This window comes from Parasteatoda tepidariorum, chromosome 7, assembly GCF_043381705.1.
Source record: "Parasteatoda tepidariorum isolate YZ-2023 chromosome 7, CAS_Ptep_4.0, whole genome shotgun sequence".
Classification (NCBI taxonomy): domain Eukaryota; kingdom Metazoa; phylum Arthropoda; class Arachnida; order Araneae; family Theridiidae; genus Parasteatoda; species Parasteatoda tepidariorum.
Genome location: NC_092210.1, coordinates 39,182,208 through 39,193,790, shown reverse-complemented (window position 1 = coordinate 39,193,790; position 11,583 = coordinate 39,182,208). Strand labels below are relative to the sequence as shown.

The window sequence follows — 11,583 nt, the reverse complement described above, 5'->3', positions numbered from 1 at the left end:
TTCAAATATCTTTCTATAGAACGGATATTGCTTGCGTTAATCTTAAAATCTTTTTTCAACTTCCGAAGGAAGCCTTACTTCCTTTTCAAATTTTATTTCGAAGCATGATAGCTACATGTTTTTACCTTCTGTCAGTAATATTAACAGGTAAACAAATGTTATTTATTAGCGTACACTGATGTTGAAAGTTCTTTTAAATTTTAATTGAATTGTTTTTGAATCTGTAAAGCATTTCGTGAACATCAGTTTATTATTTGCTATAAATTTGATTACATTTAGAAAAAAGAAATAAAACCTTTAAGTGTTAACAAATGTGTCCCAAACCTTTCAACTCTACAACGCATATTTTGCATATACTTCAGTCATATGATTAAACAGTTATTATTTATAACAACCGATGATTATTAACAAAAACTAAATATAACACTTAAATTATATATGTTATGAGAATTTATCCCCTTGACCGATTATTTCTATTAATAATGCCAATAAATTCTGTCAAAAGTAATAAAAATTACAACATGATCTTAGTTTCAGTCTATGGAATGAACATCAGGTCAGTTTTTTTTTCGGGATTCAGAGAATAGACATAAACGTGATTATTTGGTTATTATTAATAACCAACAAATAAGTCGATTAAAATTAATATTTGGTGAGAATTTATTTTATCAACCGGTCATTACTAATAATTACCAACTTTCATAAAAGCTTTAACAATGACTTGTGGATGCTGCATAACAAATGTGGTTATTATCATCGGTTATTATTAATTATGACTAGTTTCATTATTTGGAGCGTGATATACATACATCAAGCGCTCTAGAACACTATTCCATGTATGACTTTAAAATTTGAAGAAAAAAAATTTTTCATTTACCATTCATTCCATTTTTTTCAAGCGCAATTCTATATATTGAGTTGATATTTAAGTTCCAGCCGTTTTCTCCTTACTGCTATTAATTTTTACATTCTGCGTGTTATTAAATATTTTTGTGGTACTGTTTTTGATCATTCGAAAGAGTATTTCTTTTTCTACTGGAATCCACGATTTATTTATTTTTTTGTTCGTGTTGATTTATGTTAATTTTCATATTATCAAAATGGAAAATCAGATTGAAGAAAGGGGTATTTTCAATAAGTAAACGAAAGATATCTAATTGTAGATACACATATGAAACACCGTTAAGCGAACGCTATACTAATGGAGAAACTTTGCATCGCAAATTCTGTTTTATCTCCATAACTAACTTAAAATTTTCAGGCAAACCTAGAGTAAGCCATGAAGTTTCAATGGCTAAAAAAATATTTAAATATCAAAATGTAAACAAATTTTTGGAAGGGAGCTTCCCCATTATATAATAAGTGATCCTCTCATACTATGTTTAAATTTTGATATTTTGAATTTTTTTTTCATCATTTGAAACTTCATGGCTTGCTCTAGGTCTACCTGAACTCATTCTTTCCATACTTTAAATTTGAAATTACTTATGAAGTTCAAAGACAATTTACAATGATAAATTTCTCCCGCAGTATAGCGTCCTCTTAAATCTGCAAACTCTTAACTGCACAATCTTTATTAGGAAAATAAAAATTTTGAAAAATGCATTAATATTGTTAATAAAGTAAAACCTTCCCGCAACAGCCTGTTGCGGGAAGGAGAGATAATGAAGATTAAGACTCCACAATTTTATGAGCAATGGTACGATGGTCACCCTTACAACTCACAATGGGCCAGCATCCAAGATTTCGTGGCCAAAATTAGTATTTCAATAAAATTTGTTTCAAAATTTAGGATTTTTTATGTGCAGGTAAATTGAATTCATAGTTAAAATTTTGAAATACACTAAAAATACCAAAAATAAAAACAAAATGGCGGCTGAAATACGGCGAGGAAAAATGAGAAAAATAATATAGTACGTTTAACTAATTAAATATAGCAATAAAAATATAATAATTTTCGTAACTTTATATTAAAAATAAAAAGCAAATTATATTTCCGAAGTAATATTACAAAATAACGCGAATTAATTACAAAAAAACTCACAAATATGAAGGAAAAAAAACATAATTTTTATTTTTCGGTATATTTAGTCCCCCTTTGCAATACGGGCAAAATGGGGCAGGTTCTTTCGAAAGAAGAAACATCAAAGAAGACGACAACAAAAAAGTTTAGCTAATTACCTCGTGGAACTTTTTGGAGATAAGTTTCGAAAGTGATTCAAACATTGTAAAATGTCAAATGATAAGGTATAAACTATAAGTTTGTCAAGAATATTAACTAATCCAACAAATCGAAAAATTTTACTATAATTTCAGACTAATTACTCTGATAAAAGTGTAACAGTAAGGTGAAATTCCTATATATATTTCTGAAATATAAATTTAAAAGTTACATTTAAAAAAAAAAATTAACATATTTTTCACTACATTGTACTCTTGTCGGTCCAAAAAGTAAATTATAATGTTTGGAATGATTATGAATACTTANCCATTTTTTTTTAATGTTGAATCCAATATAACAACTTAGATTTCCCGCGCTTTTCGAGTAATGTAAAAGCGCTGGAAACCTTGGCCCTCCTATTATCCCTAACTGAGGTGGTCTATAAGTTTTCAAACGAAGTTATTAAAAAAATGAAAAACAGTGGGAGGTTAAAATTGTTTAACGCTCGTCACCTACTTTGTTTTTATTATTAGCGGTTCCCTTTCATATTTCACTCCCCCAGTTATAAAAAGAGTTCCTTGAAAGACCTCGATGTCTTCTTTTCGAGCCCTCGAGGAAAGTTTAAATGTTGGATGCTTTTTTTAATTCTGCCATAACTTGAAAAAAAAATTAGTAAAATTTTTAATTAAAAAAATAATCGTTGATGTTGATTGATTTTGCGCCTTTTTGAAATAATGCGCCCATGGCATTCGCCATACTTGCCATACCCTAGATACGCCACTGGCTGGTACCCATTGATTTGAACCTAGATGGGCTTTAAACCGATACCAGGGATTGAACCCCACTCAATGACAAAGATTCACAATAAGAGCTTAGGGTTTTTAACACTGAGTTTCCGCGATTTAATGTTGCTACAGTAATGTAATGCCAGTATAGATTATCTGTTTGTTGAGAATCATGCTATCGGATTTTTTGTCCACCAAAAATGTTGGGACAATAATTAGAAATGTCGTATGGTTGAAACTTCTAATTCTTTTCTATGATTAGTTATGTGTGATTATTTGAGTTCTTTTCCATATTGTGTTGAAAAATATGTTCTAAAGAAAATAGTAAAATCGTATTGCAAATTAACAAAAAGCAATGACTAGTCATTTTTATCAATAAGATCTTGAACTGATATTTTTAGATATTGCAGCTCTGTCAGTAAATTCTTCAAAAGTGATTTCAAAGAGACAAGCACAGACTTCGTGCGACAAGGGATGGTTTCCTTTTGGTAAGGATTTTTACTATTTTTTTTTCCACATGATGTTGTGTGTATCCCGAATTGAAAGAACGTTGAACAAACTGAACCAAAGCAGGTAAAATACATTATATTAAAATCTTAAAGTTTACTTTCGACATAGTGGTTTTAGTTACAAATCGAAGAAACTTGGTACATACTTGTTGGTTGAGAACCCTTGACGTGTGGGTCAGACATTGACCCTAACGTCGATTTCTATAAATTTATTTTTTATCATAAAAAAATGAAGGGATTAATGAAAATATTTTTAAAAAATAATAAAAATCCAATGTCAAGTTAAAAAAAAATATTATCAAGAAGATGATGGCTAACTACCTTTCTATTATATATTACTGCACCTGCGTATGATTCATGACCGCCGATCATAAACTTGGCCTTTGCCCTCATTTTGGGCAACCATGATGCTGAAGTCAAAACATGGCATGACGTCACGTCTTATAGGTGAGGAACTACTGTATGATCCTCAATAACAAGCAAATGAAAGCAAAGATTTTAACAATAACAGTTACGATTATAAGGAGGAAATTTTAATTGATTTCTAATATCTCATTCTTGCACAAATTGTCTCTAAACTTTTTCAGTAAATTTTTCTGCCAAATTAAAACTGTGATATTTTAAACAAGGCAAAATTTAGGCATAGGCTTGATTAAAACAAGGTGTGACGTCACTTGGACTACAGCCCGAGGCCCCGTTGAGTAAAGATAGGGGCCTTCATCTTTATGAAAAACAAAAATTATAAGATTTTTATACTTAAAAACTTGCTTTTAAGAACTATTTAACTATGGATCTTTCAACGACTTCCTTTGAATTCAAACAAACCGCAATTATTTTTTCTCGTTTCTTGCATTCTTTCTTTTCTGCTATGGTAACTACACTACTACACCGTAAAAACTACTGTGCACTATCTCTCTGAGTTTGACGTTGAAGAAATCAAAATATTGTATGAAAGAACACTTTATTTCAAGTTATCACCAAATTGCTAGTTCTTAAAAAGTAATGAATAATATTTATTCCACTTCTATAGAAAGTTCGAAATGTTTTGTGTAAACTAATATAGACTATAGGGATAAACTCTGTATGGTATAATTTCATGCTTCGACTTATATATGGCGTTTTTCGTTTACGAAATAGAACATTAATGCGATTTAGAGAGGTTTAAAAAGGCAGTAGTCACTGCATCGTCACGGAGAAAAAACTGCGAAAAGATTATTATTCAATTCGAAGAGATTGGGGAAAACGGTGGTGGAAATGGCTTTCAAATGAAGCTTAATTGGAACCAAGCATAGCACAGCATCTCATATTGCAGCAATGAGACTAGAAACTAATCGTTTTACGGTTGATTTCGCTGTGACGTGTTTTCAACATGTGCTTTATTTTATTTTATATCAGACGTTCAGCAGCAGACCCACTTTTGGGTTAAAGGCTATCAATATTCAACAATGTAACCTTCTAATTTTGAGTTCTATCCAGAAAACTAAGAAACTCCTGGATCAAGCATTCGAAAGAATAATTTCTAAATAACCATCCACCGTGTAATCATTCTGAATAAGATTTTTGAAAATAGACTGCATGTTTAAATATTTAAAGTTTAATATTAATACTTTTGCATAGAAATTAGCATATAACAACTTTAAATAAGTTTTAAAAAATCATTCTAAATACATAAGTAAAATTTTATTATTATTAAGATCAATAACGGAAAAACAATGAAAAATCATTGTTAAAATTTTACTTCTGAGGAATTAAAAGCTGTTTTTGCTGTATTCTTTTGTGTTTGTTGGCATAATTCAATGATTGCTTTTTCAAGAGGATAAGTGCTACAGAACCGGAGGTACTAAAGAAATGAGGTTGAACTGGGAGAGAGCATCTGAGCGTTGTAGAGAGCTCGGTGGAAAGCTTGCTTCCATACATTCGAAAGAACAATTAGGTAAGTTTCAAGATGTAAAATTATTTTTTGTTACACTTTATTCATAATATTTTTTTCAAGAGACCTGAAAGAACATAAAATATTATGGAGTAAAAAAATGATTTAGATACCTGATTTCAACAATTATTCATTTTGCTTTTTTCAGCATTTAAATAAATGATTAATAGATTTAATAGATTCAAAAAAATTAATCTAATGAATAAAACTAACAGCCATAACAAATAATTATTACATGGCACAATTTTTTAAAATCTGATTTTGAATGCGACAGCGTTATGAATTAATACAATTTTAGTCAGTAAGTTTAAATATCACGCTTTAAGATAAATTTGTTTCAAATTTCAACTGGGATCAGAATTTTTTTTTTTTTTTTTACATAAACAGATCAAATTAACATTTCAGGACAGTATGAAATTAATTTAATATCTCGCCATAATTAAAAATCGTAAATGCTGCCGACGTTAGATTTTCGACAGTTAGAAATTTGAAATTACGTGTAAGATGTGTTGAAAAACATATAGGGAGTAAAGCGGAATAAAGAAATTTAGGATTCAATATTTAGTTCGATAATTATTAACTGTTAAACCTGTAATAAAAAGAACATGTTGGTTCATCGAATGTCCACTGAAAGGCAACAACTGAGTCGAAACTCGATGTACTAATAGGACCATTTTGTATTATAATTTTGACAATAGTTTTTTTACCCTTCTCCTATTTGTTCGAAAGTCATTACAAATTTAAGTGTGGGAGATTTCATTTTGCCAGCTATAAATCTTAACATCCATAGTGAAGTTTTTTTAAAAAAAAAATAACTTAACAACTGTAAACACCATTTCCTATTTGAATTGTTTTAAGTCTCTTCAACGAATAAAATTACTTCACATTTTTTTTCTTCTTGAGTCTCATTCTCTGTATTCCTTAGGTTAATTTTGTTTCAATGTACAGAAGGTAATTTTTCAAATTTATGCCGTCTATTTGTAATCTTATCTATTATAATTATTATCATCTATCTGTTGCGATTAAAAAAGTTAAAGCTACAATAATTGTATACTTTGAAAGAAAAATATTCCACGTTTTAATGAGAAATATTTACTTTTAAGAAGAAATAAACAATGACGAATGAGAAGCAATTAAAGGGGCTGGTGAGCGGAGCTAGCCGGGGAGGAGCTACGTAATATTTTTAAAATAACATATTGAAAAATTCTTTTATTCGAACTTTTGGATGAATTATAGTGAATAATTTTGAGTTGACTTACAACGAACGTTTTTTCGTTTTTTTTAGGAAATCGTGTTTTTCCATCGCATTTAAAAGAGAATTTAAAAGCTGATAATTTAATTTTCGCTTCGTTTTCAAACTGTTATGAATAATTAAATTTTCTACAATATAAGTCAGAATTTCTAGATATCTCGCATTTTAAATTTTTTAATAAGAATCAAAAATGCCTGATCATTAGAAAGTCTGAAAAAAATTAAGATGTAGAAAAACCAAAGCTATATTGCGGCAAATTTTATTACCAGAAACTCATAAAACGAAACAGAAATTAGATTAACCTTCAAAACTAGTATAGGGACTATTATAATTCTCTATATTTATGTTTTCTTTGGTATGTATAGTTTCCGAGGAAAACATGTTTATAGTGTGGAACAGAATGGGATGTCTGAAAAATTAACGACGACTTTAAATAACTAATTAAGGAAAAATAGAAGGAGACAGAAATATTCACTTCGCTGCTTTATTTGAGAACCAATTTTTTCATGAAACTTTGAACTTAGTGAAAAAGTTTGTCAAAAGATTGTGCAGCTAGCTGAAAGAAACTATGAAACATTGTGTTTTGCTACTTTTGCTGCATATTAAACCATTGTTGCGGCAGATTGCAATTATTTTTGAAACAATTGTTTTATATCTCGCACAATTTGCAGCGCCATATATGGACGAGCTTTGTAACTAAGTTTAGAATTTAAAGAGAAAAAAAAATCGTGGATCCTTGAGTGCAATCTGCACATATCGAACTCCTTTTTTAATTGTTTATCAAAATCGTCAACCATTTTTGTAATTCCTGAAACTATTCAAGTTTCAAATAATTATTTTAATATGTACCTCAATAATATAAATAATACCAAAAAAAATCTATATCTAAAAAATTCGGAATTATGTTCAAGTATCAATGGCATTGATAAAGTCTCAATTCACTGACTTAAAAATCTTAAACAGGTTTAGAATCGCTTATTTGCACTAAGAATATTTTATTTCTAAGTGCGTAAGAATTTAGTCAAAGTAATATTTTAAAATACGTTCTTTTAATGAATTGTAATCGCTTCAAATAATTTAACTTTAAACTGGTTTTTAATTTATATTTTTAGATTTTTTAACAGCTTTTCTTCTAATGAACGTAAAAGAAACACTGTGGATTGGACTGAATGACCGAGATAATGAATCTCAATACAAATGGGACGATGGTACGCCTTATGATTATTGGAATTGGGAGCCAGATGAGCCGTCAGGTCCCAGACTTGAGAAGGTTTTAATGTTTTTCTTACTTTTAACTATTTACTTCGTGTGAAGAAATTCGTTCAAGTAGTCTTTTTTTCTTTTGTTATTTACTGAGTGGAGAGTAAACCTTAAAAAATCTAAAACTCTTAAGAAGTTGAAAACTTTGAGCCGTAATAATTGTTGAAAAAACTTGTTTCTGCAAATGATAGTATGATACTTTTTTTTCTTGAATTACCATTGTTTTGCTTTTCTTTCAGAATTTTTTTTAAATATTTTAATTTCAGTTTATGATTATTAAACAAAAACTTTATTTATCCATATAAAAGATAGCAATGAAGTCACTACACTAACATGCAGCAAAAAGCTATTTCTTTATTTTTGAAACCAATAACATTTACTTTGTTCATCAACGTTAGATAAACTTTTGTTCTTTGTTTATAATAATAGTAAAGGTATAAATAACACTGTTAAACAATTTGTTTTTATTTTCTGTTGCATTAGATTTTCGAACAGATTTTATATTCTTTCGTATCATTGATTTGAAATCAGCAATCAGTTTAAATTGCAAACTACGGTATTTTTTAGATGACATTTCATATATTTTTGTTTTTAAATGTACAAGTTTCAACACTTTATATACAGTAGGGGGTCCATAGAAACCCATTTTCGAGTATGTCGTCATACGCTTCTAAGGGCATTTCCCTATTAGAAACTGTTTCTTCGTGTGCCTCTGAGCAGGTAGTAATAGGGAAGTTCCCTTTATAGCCACGTACGACGACATGGATTACTGTACAATTTTAACCCAATGCATGTGTCCTAACTCCCCTAGAAGTTTGGCGAAAAAGTTACACGACCCCCTGTTTCATATAACGTTTAGAAACTTGTACATTTCGACAATAATAAACTAAAAATGTGACACTGAAAAAAATCTGTAGCTTCAAGAGTAAAGCTAATTTCAGATTTAAAATCTCCCCACCCGATTTAGGTAAGATCAAGTAGTTGTATAATCACAACAAAGAATTTGTTTCCCCGGATATGATAAGAGTGTTAAAAAATATCGAGAAAGATTAGGTGTCTAAAAAACAATTTACATTCTTATCACAAATATCGATACGTATTCTTTCATCAGAATTTGATTATGTTTTTGTTTGTTTTTTACTTAAACGTCACGAAACACTTCGTACTCATTAAGATATATTTTATTTTCTTGTGTTTACGAAAACAGCATACATTTCCTGAGGGAAAAAAATTCGTTTCCATTTATTTTGATTTATTTAATCTAAAGCAGGAAAATTCGGAAATTTTTATTATGTCAAATGACCTAACTATACATTGTCTTGATAAATTTGGTTAAATGCCAAGTTAACTAAAACTCTGTGACATGAGCTCTACAATTATTTAATCCTTCTACTACTAAAAAAAGGAAATCATAAATCATTTGTTCGTTCCCGTCTTAAACATTTTCGCAATATTTAATGTAGTCTCTTTGACAAGTAGATTAATTTAATAAAACTGATTCATCCGTTTTAATTTATTTATTTCATCCATTTAGGAAGATTGCGTGGAATTCATTATTTATTCTGGAAGAGCCAATGGAAAACCCGGCCAATGGAACGATTTAGAATGTGGCCATGACAGAGAATTCATTTGCCAGAAAAAGGGAAGTAAGTGAATTTATTAAGTAGAGTATTAGGACAATCTTTGCTGAAATTTTTTTGATTAAAATTAACCCCCATATGTGTTACATACAGATCGAAACAGCAAAACTGTCAACAAAAAATTCTAAGGAAGCCGAACACCGCGATTTGTCAAAAACTGGAGCTACTCTCTTTTGGAAATCTGGCTTAATGCACGTCTGTATCAATACTGACCTAACACAGATTTTGTAGCATATGTATGTAGAATTGTTATACGGATTTTGTAGCTTGTTCAGTGGTCTCATTATAATTTCGTAATTTACTTTCCTGTTGGGGGTAGTATACCTTTTTTAACAACAACTATATTTTAGAAATTTCTGTATCCGGTTGCAACACCTCTTCAAACAAAATCTCAGTCAAAACAAATAAATAAATAGAGTTTTAAAATTATCGTTTGCGTCGTCTGTTTGTTGTACTGATTTTCTAATCACTAATGTCAATCGGAATTTTTTAGAACTTTTGCAAGGTACACGTTAAATCTGTTGCAGACTGAAAACCCTCTCGTTGGTTGTAGAGCCCCTGAATTAGAGGAGCCTTAGTTGGTTGTGATGTGGAAATTTGAAGAGAAGGGTAAGGGTTTAAACGCTGTTCATAACTTCTGACCGGTTTAAAATTATGTGACATTCCTGGTTGACCATTAAAGGAATATCTAACCCTATGAAACGGAGCTAGGTGTTTCACCATTGTTGGATAATATGATGTGGATTAAACTTTAGCTAACAATTTAGCTAGCTATATTGTGGTTTGAAGTTCAATTTTCATTGGGTGTACTGTATAAAGGGTTTCTGGTATAAAGAAATGTCCAAATTAACTTCACCAAAACTACCTGAACTTGAACCTTACATCAATTTACCATTAACTGATTTATAATAGCAATGAGACATCTTTCTGTATAGCTTAACTAGTAAAAATAAAATACAGTGTTACAATACCGAACAGAACACGCAGATAACTTATGAACTGACGAGGATTGATAAGGCTCATTTACTTTAGAGTCGTTGATTGGACATCTCAATTTCTAACCATGTAAATCAATTGTATAATAGTTTCGAACAAAAAGTTTCCTTTTGTTTTCAATTCGATGGATGTTGATTGAATGATTCGATGAACAAAAAGAAACAACTTTATTTTTAGTTATGATGATGAGATATTTTCTCATCATCACATGGTTACATTCTGTTCATCCTCGTTCATTGAGCGCATGCGCATTCAAAGGTTACAGACGGCGCTGCTCCACATTTTGTTTACATAGTCTCTACATCTAAGGTTATGTGTTACAATTTGGATTTAAAAATTCAAAGAATCGGAGTTATACATAAGTCAAAAACGCGTATTAAAAACATTGAGGTTTATTATAAGACAATAAATATCAAAATTTGTTAAGAAATGCAGTTTTACAGCTTTTAAGAAAGACTAGAAAGTTGTCAATTTATTATTTTCATTTAGAAAAACAAGCCAGAAGATATACAGATGCTAGATTTTGCCCTCCCCGGATTGGAGGCTGGAGATTGAGAACGTCATGCTATCATGTAATTGAAAAGAAACTGCCATGGCAGGAAGCTGAAGATTACTGCATTGAGACACATAATGGTCATTTGGTGACTATCAATGACTTTTCAGTTAATCTGTTCATTGAATATATACTGAGAAATTACACAGAAGACATGTGGATTGGCATTAAAACCAAAGTATGTATTACAATTCATATTTCGTGTTATTCTCAAGTATGTATTCTTGACTGGCATATTTAAGAGTGGGGGCGGAGTTATCGACCATGCCAACCTTCATCTATCAGAAGGTACCTCGTGATTGAATCAAGTTAGCATGTCTTATATACCAGTGAATTGATGTTTTTAATATTCGTAGTAGTAGTTACGCCACAATACTCCCCCACTAGAATTTTATCGGGGATAGAATTCAATGAACGGATCTCACTAGTTGCTGTACTTGTGAAAGACCGGGAGAGCTGTTTGTTGAGTGCTGAATGTGAGAGGTGTATTAACTTCA

General features: G+C 30.3%; 1 protein-coding gene across 2 annotated transcripts in view; it reads left to right on the top strand.

Annotated features, from left to right (window-relative positions):
* Positions 1-82: 82 nt before the first annotated feature.
* The window catches only part of LOC107448577 (macrophage mannose receptor 1), a 20,804-nt gene continuing 9,303 nt past the window's right edge, over positions 83-11,583 (top strand). For both annotated transcript variants that reach the window (XM_071183309.1, XM_016063837.3), the window contains exons 1-6: positions 83-147; positions 3,348-3,434; positions 5,269-5,388; positions 7,750-7,907; positions 9,432-9,543; positions 11,023-11,264. In XM_071183309.1, the coding sequence (XP_071039410.1) occupies positions 105-147; positions 3,348-3,434; positions 5,269-5,388; positions 7,750-7,907; positions 9,432-9,543; positions 11,023-11,264 (762 nt within the window). In that variant the 5' untranslated portion in view covers positions 83-104. The remainder of the gene's footprint in view (positions 148-3,347; positions 3,435-5,268; positions 5,389-7,749; positions 7,908-9,431; positions 9,544-11,022; positions 11,265-11,583) is intronic.